The 16,401-nt window shown below is 44.2% G+C and overlaps 1 protein-coding gene across 3 annotated transcripts in view; it reads right to left on the bottom strand.

Annotated features, from left to right (window-relative positions):
* Window positions 1-16,401, bottom strand: part of LOC147453722 (ran-specific GTPase-activating protein 30-like) — a 101,955-nt gene that overhangs the window by 64,999 nt on the left and 20,555 nt on the right. For all 3 annotated transcript variants that reach the window (XM_086515828.1, XM_086515826.1, XM_086515827.1), the window contains exons 2-5: window positions 15,788-15,826; window positions 15,632-15,694; window positions 15,413-15,493; window positions 14,956-15,014 (exon numbers count right to left, since the gene is read on the bottom strand). In XM_086515828.1, the coding sequence (XP_086371954.1) occupies window positions 14,956-15,014; window positions 15,413-15,493; window positions 15,632-15,694; window positions 15,788-15,826 (242 nt within the window). The remainder of the gene's footprint in view (window positions 1-14,955; window positions 15,015-15,412; window positions 15,494-15,631; window positions 15,695-15,787; window positions 15,827-16,401) is intronic.

Below are 16,401 nucleotides of genomic sequence, written 5' to 3'. Positions count from 1 at the left end.
GAGACTTCGAAGGAGAGAGCATTGATCATTCGTTTGCCTCTCCATGGAAGCAAAGGACTTCTTGAAGAGGCGTCCTACACTAAAGAAAACCGGGATATTTCTTGGGGATGACCTCACACTCTCTCACAGCTTGTCAGTATGAACTAAGTTACGCCCGAGATAAGGACAGCTCGAGAAAAAGGGAAATTGGCCTTCTATAGAGATGGAAGAGTGGTTATTATGGAGAGGCGCTCCGCATGACTGCGCGAGACCTATGGGGCCACACTCAAAGTTGCTACTTGGAATTGTAATGGATCTTTGCCCCTTTTGCAGGTGAATTTGAGAATGGTTTCACTAAGAGAGACATCTTCTATTCTTGAGACACATCAAACCCCTGGGCAGTCCATGCCACATGTTAGCAGATACACATGGGAGACAGCTTGCAGACAGGAGACTCGATCAGAGCATAGAGGACGGGGCTCACGAGGAGTGGCACTTTTATTTAGAGAGGAGTTGCAGCCATTGATACGCAGGGATGAGCATGCTAGGTACATGTGGGTGAGATTGTGTCACAAACTGATGACATGACATAACCTACTGACAATAAGTTGTTCCCAACTTATGAGACATTGCCGAGGGGACAAAAGGGACACAAAGAAATTAGCCTGCATAAATACTGCTGACGTGGCTGGCTGTACGGACGGCACAGATTGTGCTCGCTACTGACGTGGCTGGCTATACGGACGCTGCAGATTGCGCTCGCTGCTTACGTGGCAAAACGTACGGATTTCCGCAGATTGCGTTGACAGTGCTGACGTGGCACAGCTGTATGGATTTTGCAAACAACGCTGGCTGCTTTTGGGCCTTCTCCTTTTGAATTAGAAGCTTTTGAGTTACTGTTTTTGGAGCTTTGCTTTTGGCATCCCTTTGTAAGGATAGAAGGAACCCAAGGGTCTCATTTTGTAGGGCATCTCGACGTAGAGCCTAAGAGTCGAGGACCCACGGGAGTTGTACTTTGCTCAAAGATTAATGCAAAAAGAAATACCGAAAGGGACGCCAGTCTTTGGGGCAAATCTCTCTTGGCATGGAACTATGCTGGGCCATGTCACTTCAATTGAATTGTGATTTTTCTGTGAAGTGTTTTAAGTGAATCTCCCTCTCGTGTCGAGACAGATTCTAGATTTGGGGTGCCCAAGTTTGTTACAGTGGTATCAGAGCACAGCCGATTTCTCTTCTACCGGGAAATCTATCCTTCTTCTCGCGACACACATGGATTCAGGCAAGAATCAGACGACTCCTCCTGCCACCTCGGAAACGGGAGGCGGTATGGAAAATTCAAGTGGACTAGCAGAGACCAAGTACGGGCCACCTCGGCTCAACCCATGGAGATGCAACGTCAACAGCAGCTTGATGAGTGTGCAAAGCAGATGCTCCAAGTTGCCAAGGATCCACAGTATGCCAAATTTTTGACCCGGCACCCGATGAATGAAGTGCATACTCAATGGCAGAAAGCCATTGAGTCACCAATTAAACCCGCAATCAAGAGACCTCCTACTCCAAGGATGGTCACTGAAGAAGAAGTCAATGATGTCATAGAAAACCAAATTAATCAACTTCTAAACACGAAGAAGCCATTGAAGAAGCAGTTGAAGAAGCGGAACAAGGGGACTGACTACCCCGGTTACTTGGGCCGTCAATCTTCTTTTGCAACTGCATGAAAACAGAGGAAGCATGTACGTTTCGAAGGACTACCCAGTTCTTCTTCTTCTGACAGTTCTTCTAGCTCTTCCTCTTCCGACTCGAGCGAGGAGGACAGAAAGGGCAAGAAGCGAAGCAAGAATGAAAGTTTTGAAAAGAACAAAAAAAAGGCAAAGAAGATTAGATTCCGACCCGTTTCTGACAGTTCTACTGAGGAGTCATCCGCTGACAATTTGAACTCCGATGATCACATGTTTTATGCAAAGAAGAAACACCTTTACAGAGCCAACCAATATGATTTTCTCGAAGACGAGTAAAAAGACTAAGGAATTTAAAGAGGGTGGACAATCAGTGAAATTTGAGTCCTTTTCCAGATTCCGAGATGCTCCCAAGGCTTTGGCTTTCATTCAGCAGTTTGATATAGCGTTCTCTGGAGGGCACTTCTCATAGCACTCCAAGATCAGGAGGGCAACATTGTTCTTGAAGGGAAATGCACGAACATGGTGGAGAGAAGCCCCGACCAAGTGGTTAAAGTTCAAACGGCTCTTTATTTCTTCTTGGTTGACCCAGGAGTACGAACGAGATGTGAGAACCACTTGAAATCATCTTGGGATGACCAAGGGTGACACTTTGGATGCTTACTGTGAAAGATTTTGGGATTCTTTTCTACCCACGACCTCGTTTAAGAAGGTCACTTTCAAGGAGCAGATTGAGCGGTTTTGCTGCAGAGTCCCCAAAGAGATCCAAGATTACTACCTTGAGTGAGTCCATACAACAACTCATCGGACATGCTAAGCAGGGATTCTCAATACATTCGGGTAACTTGACCTTCCCCGCTGATGAAGAACTCAACAAATGACAATAGAAAGAAGAAGAACTTCCAGAAAAGAAGGATGCTGTCACAAATGGGAGCATAGCAATATAGAATATACTCGGATAAATAGAATTCGTCACTTAATATTGAAGCCAGAGGATATATAGAGAGAAATAGATGGAGAGAGTGAGAAGATCGACACAGTACTGGGGACCAGAAAATGGGCTGATCCCCCCCCGTTAATAGTATCTTTATTACTGAGGAGAAGTCTATACAAGCACTTGAACCGAACGTATTACCACGTTCGTTCTAGAATAAGACTTGATGGCTCCTGGAAGCCTCGGCTTCCTATTCCTAGGGCAGAACGCTATTCCAAGGAACTTCCGTTCCTTATTCCAAATCCTCGAGAACCAAGGTTCTCGCCTCTGGATCTCACCTTCCAGACTCAAGGTATAGCATCCCTGCAACTCTTTTCCGAGTCTGTTCCCAGAGTCCTCCTCTTGCAAAACAACTCTGCTTTTCCCGACAAGAAGTCCTTCCCTTGGGAATTTCAACTTCCGGATCACATCTCGAGAGTCTACCACTCTCGGATCCATGGACTCGTGATCTCTTGCGTCTTCTGGCGGCAGAGTATCCTCTTATAGCTCCCTGGCCACTGTAAGAAAAGCTGAGCGCTCGTTGCCCGCGTAGAGATCGCGGTCGTTTTTTTTTCTTTTTGCTCTTCTCCCAGAAAGAGAGAGAAATCGCTGGCTGGTTTTTGCTGCTTTATTTACCAGGTGGCTGCCCACTTATTAAGTGGGCAGCCGGCGTATTTTAAAAATAGTCTAAATCTGCCCAGAAACTCAATAAAACCTTATAAGTTGAAAACAATGCTTTCTCAGCACTTCCCAGACGTCCCTGGATGCAATCACATGCACAGTTGCAATGCAAACATAGACTTCCGCGCGGAAAAGCATTTGCTTTCCCGAAAAGCAACCTGCTTTTGCAGAAAGCAATTGTATTTCCTCAAAGTTTCCTCTGAACCCGTCTTCATTCAAGTGCTTGCTCTTCCTTGTGCACAATTCTAACACAGTTCGGAATTTCCTCCTGACTATGGATATTCCCTTTCCGATGCACTCGTCACCCACCTTGTGATGCATCAAGAATACCCATCACCTAGTCCTTTCCTACCGAACTACGGTACAATCTACTTAGCGATGCTCTCTGTCACCCATCCTATGACACATCAGAAGATGTCCGTTCCCGGATGGTCGAATACTTCTTCACGATGCTCCCTATCACCCATCCAATGTGACACATCAAAAGTACCCGTTCCTCGTGGCCTTACCGATATTCCCTTTCACAGTGCTCCTGTTATTACTCTGAATGGTGCACTAGGAATACTCTGTACTCAGATGTCTCCAATGAGAAAAACCCTCTCACTTAAAATTCCAATAATTCATTTAGAATTATTTTTCTTGGTGTTCCAAGCGAGAAAACCCTCTCACTTATAAATCCAATAATTCATTTAGAATTATCTTTCTGTCAAATAAAGTCAATTTAACAAGAGATGCACGACCCCGATTGACTACGGAACAGAGAGCTGTCTATCTCAAAGAGGGGAAGTGTTTTGGTTGCGGGGAACAAGGACATATCTCCGTAAAGTGCCCCAAAACGGCACAGCCAGAACAATCAAAAGAAAGGCTAGAGAGTTCCAGAGCAGCAGAAGAACGTGGCAGACAAGCCAAGATGAAAGCATGAATGGTACCAGATTGCATGGGGACCGACCCAGGTCAGATGGACAAAAGTACAGATCTTTGCCGCGCATGGGGCAATGTAAAAGATCAAGAAGCCCTCATTTTGTTTGATGGAGGAGCAGAGGGCCAACTTCATTTCACCTGAATTGGCGGCTCGACGTGAGATTATGCACGACACGATGGGACCATCGGCAGAGGCAGTTCTAGCGGCACCCGGACGGGATGTTGCCATTACACCTGTCATTGGCAAACCGAAGTTTGCATTGTCGGGGGTATTTAAGGCACGAGGACTTTTACATCATGCCTTTGGAAGGGTGTGACGTCCTCCTAGGAATCCCTAGGTATCACAAGAACAACGTCATGGTCAACTATCGGGCCAAGAAAGCGACTTTGACGAATGAGAGGGGCACGAAAATTGTACTTGATGTAAAATTGAAGGGCGAGTCCGTCCCTATTGTATCGGCTACGGCCATTTCAAAATCGTCAAATGAGAAGGGCAGGAAAATTGTACTTGATGTAAAATTGAAGGGCGAGTCTGTCCCTATTGTATCTCCGATCAGTATACGAGGGACTTGGACATTGCTTTTGCCAAGGTTCGAGAGGCTCTAGAGAAGTCTCAAGCATGGCGCAAAAAGGCAGCGGATCGACATGGACGCGACTTGAAGTTGAAGGAAGATGATTAGGTGCGTTTACTTTTGAGAAGGCATGGCTAAGGAAACGAAAGGGAAAGGAGCGGCTTTTTTCAAAGCTTAGCATGAGATATTATGGCCCTTTCCAGATTAAAGAAAAGATAAATGATGTATCCTTCAGACTTAAGTTGCCAGATACTTGGAAGATCCACAATGCATTTCATGTGAGTCTGTTGAAACCCTTTGAGGGTGAGGTGTCAGTTTATAGGGAGCCAATGAGCAACCCGAAGTGGAAGAGAGCGAGGAGATACTCGTTCCAGAACAGATTTTGGCACATAAGGAAAGAAAAGTGAAAGGTGAAGTGATTCGGCGGTTCTTAGTGAAATTTAAGAACTATCCGCCATTGGATGCGAAGTGGATGGAGGAGGAGGCCCTGGCAGATACTCCTCAGATTTTGGAACTTTACCTTGAGGCTTTCGATTTCGCTGCGTCTACTCCAAAAGATCCCGTGGATCAGCAAGGTTGAATCTGGGGAAAACGGGATTGCATAAGAGGGGAGTCACTCCGCTCCTTTGTCACAGATTACCTGGATAGAATAGAGTCACTGATTTTTCTTTGGATTTCAGGGATACTACTTTGCTGACAGTATTCTGTTATATGACTTTATGAATGATGAAAATGGGAATTCCCGCACATGAATGATTTGTATTCTCTCATGTGACTTGTTTGAGTACAGGAGTTGAAAGACAAAATGACTGCAACATTTTCGTCTTGAAAATCTCTATAGACATGATCGCAATAAGGATTAGTTAAGCCAATTCAGTGAGGTCTGGGATGGATCTAGATGCGATTACTAAATACATTGCTGACAGTCATAGTCTGAGATTTGGAATGAATTTTTCTGGATTGATTTGATCTGTCATGTGATGTCATGTGAAGTGATGAGACTCTCGTCTTTGTACAAGTGCTATATAGTGCGTCGGTACTTAAGAGTCAGTGTCTACTGACTTGGTTTATGGCCTCTGTCTGTTTTGCAGGCGTAATCGAGGGCGATTACCATTCTTTCAAGAGGGGGGTATGTCCAAACTGATGACGTGGCATAACCTACTGTCGATAAGTTGTTCCCAATTTATGGGACATTGCCGAGAGGACAAAAGGGACACAAAGAAATTAGCCTGCATAAATATTGCTGACGTGACTGTCTGTGCGAACGTTGCAGATTGCGCTGGTTGCTGACGTGGCAAAATGTACGGATTTTCTCAAATTGCGCTGACAGTGCTAACGTGGCATAATTGTACCGATTTCCGCAAACAGCACTGGTGCTTTTGGGCCTTTAGCTTTTGAACTACAAGCTTTTGAGTTACTGCTTTTGGGGCTCTACTTTTGGCATCCCTTTGTAAGAATAAAAGGAACCCAAGGGTCTCACTCTGCAGGGCATCAGGACGCAGAGTCTGAGAGCTGAGGACCAGCGGGAGTTGTACTTTGCTCAAAGATTAATACAAAAGAAATACCAAAGGGATGCCAGTCTTTAGGACCAATCTCTCTTGGCACGGAACTACGCCGGGCCATGTCGACTCAATTGAACTGTGAAGTGTTTTAAGTGAATCTCTTGGTTGTGTCGTGACAGATTCTAAACTTGAGGTGCCCAAGTTTGTTACAGACAGAGGGCAGAGACAAGCAGATACCTCTACATTGCTATTTGTTTTTTTCCTCCTAGTATGTCAGTGTATGCATCACCTAGAGGACAATCCCCCTTTTCTATTTTGGATGATGACATATGGGAGTTCTCCAAGGATGGTGACATTCTCATCTTGGGGGACTTCAATGCTCGGACTACCCTTTACCAGACAGTATTCCATGATACTTCAAAGGAGATGCTGAGGGAGCTTGATGTCACAGAGATGGGCCTATCTTGACTCTCACAAGAGGAGCACACTGAGTACGGATGATACTTGATAGGCATGGGGATTTCGCATGGATTGGCCATTTTGAATGGCCTACAAAGATTCCTCGCAATGGGAGGTTTTACTTACTTTCCACATCGACCTGGTGCTAGTACAGAGAAAGACAAGATAGCATGATCAACTGCTACTCCAATTGGTCTGGGGCTCACCATGAAATCATGAAAAATTGGAATGAGACCTAGCTGGGCACTCTCACGTTTCAATTCAGGACAACTCCATTAGGAGAGGTCTCCACACACACTCGGTATACCTTCACAAGGGAGACGGACTTTGTATACACACACGGCTGGGCACTCTCACGTATTAGTTCAGGACAACTCCATTAGGAGAGGTCTCCACACAACTCGGTATACCTTCACGAGGGAGACGGACTTTGTACACACACATGAGATATACACACCTATGTACTCAGCAGCCAGGGTTGTCATTAGATGAGCTCACTCATATACTGACAGAGACCCTTCATGATGCAGCATCGAAGGCATATCCCCACAGTCAACCTACACTAAGACGATCTAGGAGCATACCCCATAACAACTGGTATGATGAGGAGAGAGACGAGGATCAGAGTACAGAGAGAGGTGCTCATGGGTATCACCACACATAGACAGTCACAGATTATCTTTCGCCGCCTAGTGCGACGAAAGAAGAGGGCCTACCTATCTCAGTTAGAACGGGATCTGTACCCACAGCTATTTATGACTCAGGATTCAAGTGAGGTATGGAGCTTATTCCATGAACACTCACCACCACCCGCCATCACCTCCATAGAGACATGGGAGGAATATGCCACATCTCTATACACAATGTCAAGGCAGTCACAGAACGAGCACGGGATCATGATAGTTTGGTAGCAGAGCACTTCATTCATGCCCAAGATGTGCTTGCAAAGCATCTTGCTATGATGTTTAATCGAGCCATGTATGAGGGTTTTCCTGAGACTTGGAGTATGTCCACGATTGTGTCTATCTTCAAGTCAGGAGATCCCATGCTACCTCGGAATTATCGCATCATCATGGTTGGTCACACATTGACTGGGTTGTATGCATCTATTCTTTAGCAAGAGTTGAGTAGATGGGCAGAGAGAGAAGGCATACAGGCATCAAGGCAGGCAGGGGAGAGGTTTCTCCACTCTTGACCAGATTCTGACACTCAGAGCTATTATTGAGGAGGGTAGGTACCATGGCAGGAGGATCTATTGTAGCTTTGTGAATTTCGGCAAAGCTTTTGACACAGTGCCGAGAGCCAGACTTATACGCAGACTACACGACATGGGTGTGGCCATAGAGCTGATATGGGGGATCTTGGCTGTATACATGGCGGATGGAACTGTAATGGTTCCTTGTGGACACATCCAAGGAGACTAGAGAAGGTGATGGAGGATCCAGACATCATACTCCTCACAGAGACACATGAGAGCTCGGAGAGAGGATTGCCAAGAGTACAAGGATGTGTGTGGGGAATCCTCGCATAGGAAGTGTAAGCGCCACCACACTTCCAGAGGTTCAAGGGGAGTAACAGTTATATATCAAGAGCTACAAAGCAGGATGCAGATCTTGGCTACAAACCTAGAGGCACAATTCATATGGATCAGCGTGGAGCTACATGAAGGACTTTCATCTACATTGCCTTATGCTATTTCGCCCCATCAAAATCTAGAGTTGCTACACATAGAGGATCGGGAGAGAGACGAAGAGGCAGAGCGGGAGACACTCTCACCTTATGCATGCCTGACACACGAGATCATGGAGTACTCTAGCCTCGGTGAAGTCTTCCTCATGGGGGACTTCAATGGGCGAACACAGAGCAAACCGTGTGAGACATATGACTTGGAGGACTTCGAGCTTCTACATCCACTAGATGAGGGAGGAGTAGCGAGGACATTAGCAGACATAGCAGTCCCCACAGCTTATGGGAGGCACCTACACAGACTAGGTTCACAACATCAGTACCATAGGGGGGGAGCACAGTGTCACGGGACAGGCACCACGTGCCAACGGAAAAGAACAGACTTAACAACTTTAAGCAATTCAAATAACAACTGAACTGAAAGAGATCCACGACACGAGACGGGAAGTGGCGGAGTTCCACCCCAAGAGAGCATTGGCCGCAAACCTTGGCGCCCCTTTCGGTATTTCTTTATATTGCTTGAACAAGGTACAACGCTAGTACTCCATCCTCTACACCTCCACAGGGGAGCCTGCCAGAGTAAGAGCCCATGGCACATATTTAAAGGCCCTTGGCCTATAAAAAGCAATTACATGAAAAGCTTCAAACTCAAAAGCATCTTGCCCAAAAGCAATCAGCGCGTTTTGCGGAAATCCGTAGAGTTGCCACGTCAGCATTGTCAACGTTACGAAAATCCGTACAACTGCCACGTCTACAATGTCAACGCGAAATTAGGGACTTCCGTACAGTCCTGCCTTGCCATGAGCTGGTTGCAAATCTTCTGTTTATGTGTGTGTGTGTGTGTGCGCGCGCGCGCGTGCTGGTCCTGCTTTATTATCCCCCACCTCCCCCTGTCGCCGCCCCCTCCCCTCCCATTCCACCGACTAGCCTCCCTATTCCTGCCCCATAGCCAGCTTAGGGGCTAGGACCTTGATCGTCTCCCAGGAGGTCTCTTGGCAGCGCTTTTTCAAAAGCCGCTTGGCGAGAGAGGAGAAAAATTTCTTGCGGACCCCCCCTTCTGGTGCAGACGTTTCCCTTTGCCGCAGTTCCTCGAGGATTGACGAGCTTCGACATCCGTCGCCAGTGGGACTTCTTTGCCTACGACTTCACACGTTTCCTCGACGACTCTTCACCAAGCTTTGAGACGGCTTGCTTCAGAGTCCATGTACTGTTTCTTGCAGCTAGAGGGATAGAGGCCCAGGACACAGCGGTTGGTTTCTCTTTTCCTCTGTGTGGCAGGGACCAGTCTGGTGTACTCTGGACTCCATGATGGACTGGCTTCAACCTTAGGCTCTTGAGTTATCTCACCACACGGGAGATTTGGGGGTTATAGATTTGGTACAAACTCTGTGGCCGTTGGCCAAGTTCTCGGTGACACCTCCGGACACAGCAAGATGTAGACACATTGTGGTCCACTTTTTTGCTGACATACAGAGCCAACCATGCTATGTATATATACATGAGGACTCCTAAACAGAGGAGATAGCCCGATGGACGGCACGCTCTTCTTGGGCTTGGGTTGGACAATCTTTACAATCACGCCTATCTCGGGGTCCCTCAGATGCGGATTACTCCCCATCCAAGCCGGCCTCGAAGATAGCAAGGTTGGCTGATGTTGTAGCATCGGTTTTCTCTCACCGACTCCATTAGGATTGTCTCATGGAATGCGCAGGGATTAGGAAAACCCCAGTTTCAACACCAGCGGGGTCGGTTGTGCTAGTAGCTTCAGCGATGCCTTGTGGGTGGAGAGATTGATATTCTTATGCTTCAGGAACATCATCTTTGTGAGAGCCGCATTAGACGATGTGGTCAGATCTTGCACGGTCGCTATGAGACATTTTAGTCAGCTGCATTTGGACCTGGTGGTATCCAGGGAGGGATATGTATGACTATTGTGGACTCATAGCAGCATGCCATTGTGGGCAGAGGTATTTTTGTGCCAGGCAGATCTTAGTGGATTACTATGCAAGTTCAGGGTTGCCTCATGGGCTTCCTGAACATATATGCGCCCAATGTAGCAAGTGCGCGAGCAGAGTTTTGGTCTCATATTGTAGAGTCTCTGCCACATGCAGAGCAGTGGTGTGTTGGGGGAGACTTCAACGTACTGGAGGACCCCTCTGACAGGATTGGAGGTAGCCATGCTACTATACACGGGGCTGAGTTGGCAGCTTGGGAGGGTCTATGTATGACTTTGAAGATTTTTTATGTTTGGCACCATTCAAGCTTTGTGAGGCCCCCAAACAGCTTGTCTTTCTCTCGCTCTGACCGCAGAGTAAGAGGAATGAATCTATCTCGGATAGATCGCTTCTACGCCAGTGGATCTTGATTTGTGTGAGCATTGTGTGTATAGTAAGCATCCCAAATCGGCCCGTTCTAGCTTGTCATGAGAAGAAAAAGCTTGAGAAGTTGAATCTAGTGCATTCACATGTGTGGATCGGAATCACTAAGTGGTGGTACATATTTTCTCACTTTGATAGATGATGCCTCGCAAGGTTTGGACATATCTAGTAAATCATTAAGATAATGCCCTTCGTATCACTCATTCATTTGTACAAAATCAGTCACACAAAAAGCTTAAGTTTATGCACTGATAATGGTGGAGAGTACATCTCCAATAACTTCCAGAGTTTCTATGATACACATGGCATTAGAAAAGAGCTTATTGCTCCTCATATATCTTCCCAAAATGCAGCTGCTAAGGAATGAATCGCATGATTCAAGAGAAAAATTGCAACATGTTATCCAAGGTGGAACCAAACGTAAAATACTGTACGTATTCGGTACGTAAGGTACGCAGTCCTGTATGGATTGAGGTTTAAGATATGTAAAAATACGCACTATTGGTAAAAAACCCTTAAAAATTAGAAAAAACATTTGAAATTTCACAAAAGAAGCCTACAAATATATAAACTATCAATCTATATGGCTAAATGAAAAGGCCTACCTGCATTAAACATCAATCAAGTGACCTACCATGGTCCATGATACGAACATGGGACACAATACCAGATTTCAGTAATAGTATGACAGACTCGATACCATAATCTTAACAGCAACATAGCATTGTAAGGTAAGAGACAATGTACATCAATAATCATACAAGAGTGAAGATCCAAAGCTCGACTAATGATGATCAAAATACTGCAAATACAAAACTCAACACTACAATCATCTCGGCATGAAAATGACATATCAATCATGACCAATGAGAATGACATAGCAATCATGACCAATGTCTGATGCCAACTACAAAAGCTCATAAACTAGCAAGGTGCAAATGCCAAAAGTTAAAACTAATACATAGCATGAATAATACTAGAAAAAACCCAATGGAGTCCTCAGTCAAGAGACTCAAGTCTCTCTCTCTCCCAAGACAACTAGCCTAGAACTCATAATCGGACGCCTTACGCGTTGCCAAAATAAATTTAAAAAAAAAAATGCACCGTACGGATGCAATCCATACGGTATGGATCCGTACTGTACGGACGTACCGTACGGATGTCATCCGTACGTACGTACGGTACAACCTTGATGTTATCTCACGCTAAGTTGTCAGGTCACTTTTGGGCTAAAGCTCTTAGACTTCAATTCATTTGATCAATTGATTCCCGCATAAAACACTTGATGATGGCATTCCAAAAGAAGCATGGAGTGGACCAAAGCCATCATATGATCATTTGGGAGTCTTTGGTTGTGAGGCATTTGTTCATGTATCCAAGGAGCTTAGAAAGAAACTAGAACCAAAGTTTACAAAGTGCATTTTCATTGGCTATCGAGAAAGTGGTGAAATGGGTTGTTGCTTCTGAGATCCAGTCTCTCATGAGGTTATCTGTAGCAATGATGTGATATTCAATGAGAAGAAAACGAACAAGAACCCTCCCAAAGAGGTTGAGGCGAGGGAAGTTACGATTCAAGACGTTACGCCACTTGTTTATGAATGAAGACTAGAGGCTGTCCATGCATCACAAGGTGTAGAAAGTGTGCAAAGTGATGCTCCCGTTAGCTCTAACCATGCAAGAAGTTGTGGCAGTAGATCAAGAGGTGCCAAAACACCAGTGGGACAATTAATTCCTCTTGCCAAGCCTCTTGCATTGAGAAGATCCAACAACAGTTTCTAGGCTATTTGAGAGGAGCCTAGATTACATTACGTTGACAAATTGTGGTGGGCCCTCTTGTTAAGAGGAGGCTATGTTACAGGATGACAAGCTTAAGTCAGAGACTACTATGAAATCAAAAATGATTCTTTGCGAAAGAATCAAACTTGAGACTTAATACCTTTTTCAAAAGGGAAGCATGCTTTGCTGTGTAAATGGTCTACAAGTTGAAGAACATACCCAATGATAGAAAGCCAAAGCACAAGGCTAAATTGGTTGCCAAAGAATTCAAGCAGAAGCAAAACATAGGTTTTGACAAGGATTTTTCGCTAGTCGTCAAAATGACTACCTTGCAAACACTACTCGCCAAAGGATTCAAGCAGAAGCAAGACATGGTTTTGACGAGGATTTTTCACTAGTCATCAAAATGACTACCTTGCAAACAGTATTTGCTAGATTGGTTGCCAAAGGATTCAAGCGAAGGCAAGTCATAGATTCTGACAAGGTTCTTCCACTAGTCATCAAAATGACTACCTTGCAAACAATACTTGCTTTGGTTGCCAAAGAAGACATGAGGCTGGTCCAAATGGATGTCAAGACAGCGTTCTTACATGGTGATCTTCATGAGGAAATTTATATACAACAGCCATAGTGTTTTGTTGAGAACGGAAAAAAGAAGTTGGTATCATAAGCCTGATGCTTTTCTCAAGGGTATAGATGGAGCGAAATTGATCATTGCATCTACACAAAGAAATCTACAAATGGTAGCCTTTTAATCTTGACCTTATATGTGGATGATATGCTCATTGCTTGGAAGAATGCTCTTGAGATAGATGCATTGAAGTCAAATTGAAACTTTGAAACGAAGGATTTGGGTGAAGCAAACAAAGGATCTTTTGATGTCTCTTGGGATTGTTTCTATGACATTAAAATATTATCTTATTCTTCTTCTACTTCTCACCTGAACTGGTCGACCCCTCTCCATGACCCCTTGACAAGTAAAGGTGAGGATCTGAGCCATAAAACTCAACATAAAAGCTACAAAAAGCACCTACAAAAGACTGGTCACAAAGAAAATAGTGGCACACAGACCCTAAGGGCACATAGCCAGCACGCAGGCCGGGCAATACTGGCATGAAACATGCCAGTGTGAGTGAAACTAACTCACATAAAGCCAATGCACCGACTACATTCTACATCATTCAGAGCTTTCTTGCAAGTATATAAAACAGAAAAAAAATTATGGTGATGTTTTGCGGTTCAAATGCTAAACCTCGGCAATTCCTTATCTGTGAGGAATAGTGTTCTAATAAGCCAATGTTTTGAGCTGAAAGAATACTCGTCCCCTCTTTCACGTTGCATTTCAGAATGTATTTATGGTTTCTAGCACAGTATAGCTATCTTTGGAAGTGCATGCAGAAAATAATGTCACCCTTCAAATGCTCCCATTCTTGGAGCTGTCTCGTTTTAACCTTGATTATCGACTATGTTCATGAGGCAACAAGCCTATTCCCACCAAGCTAATCATAATTCTCTCATTTAGCAAGCTAGTAAAAACAAGTAATAACACTAACCGAAAACATTATCAAGCTCACAATATCACGAATAATTCAATACCCCTTCGTAAGGGAAAGTCAGAAGGAACAACAGTAAAATGGGGGGAGGCTAATATTCCACTGAAGAGTCTATTGAATAACAGACACCATAGATGGGTATCATTTGAAAGGGGCATTGTTTTGGGAAAGCCCAAGATCCCATCAAACTTTTTCGACAGGTATTACAAACACATAACATGTTCATAAGGCAGCGAGCCAATTCCCGTCAAGCTATTCATATTTCTCTCATTTAGCAAGCTAGTAAAAACAAGTAATAACACTAACCGAAAAAATATTATCAAGCTCACAATATCATCAATACTTCAATACCCCTTCTTAAGGGCAAGTCAGAAGGAACAACAGTAAAATGGGGGGAGGCCAATATTTCACTGAGGAGTCTATTCAATTAACAGACACCATAGATGGGTATCATTTGAATGGGGCATTGTTCTGGGAAAACCCAAAATTCCATCTAAAACTTTTTCGACAGATATTACAAACACATAACTTTCTAGTCAAACTATATGTGTAGATGTGCAAAGCACTCGCAGAAAAGAATAGTACAGACTCTGTTGATGTAACAAATGGTGACCTCTTTTTTTCGTGTTGTTACTCCAAAAAGAACGAAAAGCTCGTCCACTGTGAAATAAGTTATGAACACAGCATCGAGACTTTGAGCACTGATCACCTTGATGCTTTAAGAATCAAAGTGCCTTGGCCAAACAAGCTATTATAGGTTCAACTAGAGCGACTGCTTCAAATTCTTTAGACTATTTACCTGGATAAAAAGCCTTCTAGGCGCTTTGCTGCTTCATTTTGTGACAGCTTCACTAAACTCTACATTGTAAGGCACACGTTAGCCTCAACATGAGTCAACTCTTCTAACCTCTCCTTCAGCATTTTCATGATTGTCTCCATTTTGGCCCACATTTCAATTCAGCAACTTGAGGGCTCCTCCCACTTTAGGTGTATATATATATACATACGTACGGATCACATTTATATACAATACTTATGATACATATAAAATAAACAGATCACACACACACACAATGTCTGCATTTATGTAAGTGTGTATATACATAGATTACGGCCATGTATGTATCTGACTGTGACATGGTATGCACTATAAGTAAAAATGTTTCTGTGTATGTAAGTATCATATATATAAGTAAGAATATCTGCCTATTATTAAGCATGTTGCATCCTACGTAAAAAAACAAATACAATACAACCTCATTGTACGCTTGAGCCTCAAGCTCCTCTTGAAAGCTAACGATATCATTGATAAGAAGAATGACCATATCCAATGCACCCTAGCAGTCATTCAAGACAACACAAAACCATATGAAGGATCATCTCCCTGTAGTTCCAAATTAAGAAATTTTGATGCTTTAAAGCAGGACCTAAACGATGTGTCAAGCAGTTTTTGCAGTACTGAGAATACAACCAACCTGAAGGGCTGTGTTTCCATGCAGCACATGTTGAATGCACATGTCAACAGGAAGGCTCAAAACCTAATTTGAAACAGCAAGGAAGTTGAGGGCTCAAGTTCCAAAGCACTCTATGCATCATTAATTCTATTTTCATATCCTGCAAAGATGAAACACCTGTAACCGAGACTCCAACTCCCTTTGCAAGGCTTGGAGCTGCATATAAGCAAAAACTTAGAAAATCAGAATTATGCCATCACATTTCCATGTAAAAGAATTGTTTGATGCCCTCTAAAATCACTTATATATTTTAGTGTAACCCTTGCGAAAGGCCTAGAATAATTGTTTGCCCTAGATATCTAGACACACACATGGGCTGAGAGGTGCCATTGGTCAGATACCAGTTGGAGATAAAGGTTGGGAGGTACAGTGAAGGGCCTCCAGAGTAGCGCACATTACAAGTCTGAATTCAGGCACCACAGACAGAGGAGCATTTTGTCTGCCTATTATGAGGTGATAGGACGTCTGGACTGCTGAGAAATTTGGGGACCACTTTCCAGAGTCACGGACTACCCACATCAGAAAAGTCTTGGCTTAGACTTGCTAGAAATTCTCAGAGGTATATTTTTGAGAGATAGCATACCCACACGAAGAGTATGTAAAGAGACAGATGACAGATAATTTCACCTCCCACGCAGGAACGCACGATACAGTCAGGGCTCCCACATGGAGCACCCTAATGGACATAGTCAGTCACACACAACGCTTTAAATGGCCTAGACTCCCAAGGG

Source organism: Adiantum capillus-veneris, chromosome 7 (genome assembly GCF_014529385.1).
Source record: "Adiantum capillus-veneris isolate H3 chromosome 7, ASM1452938v2, whole genome shotgun sequence".
NCBI classification, from domain to species: domain Eukaryota; kingdom Viridiplantae; phylum Streptophyta; class Polypodiopsida; order Polypodiales; family Pteridaceae; genus Adiantum; species Adiantum capillus-veneris.
The sequence above is the reverse complement of the archived record's forward strand: the minus strand, read 5'-3'. Positions and strand labels throughout refer to the sequence as shown.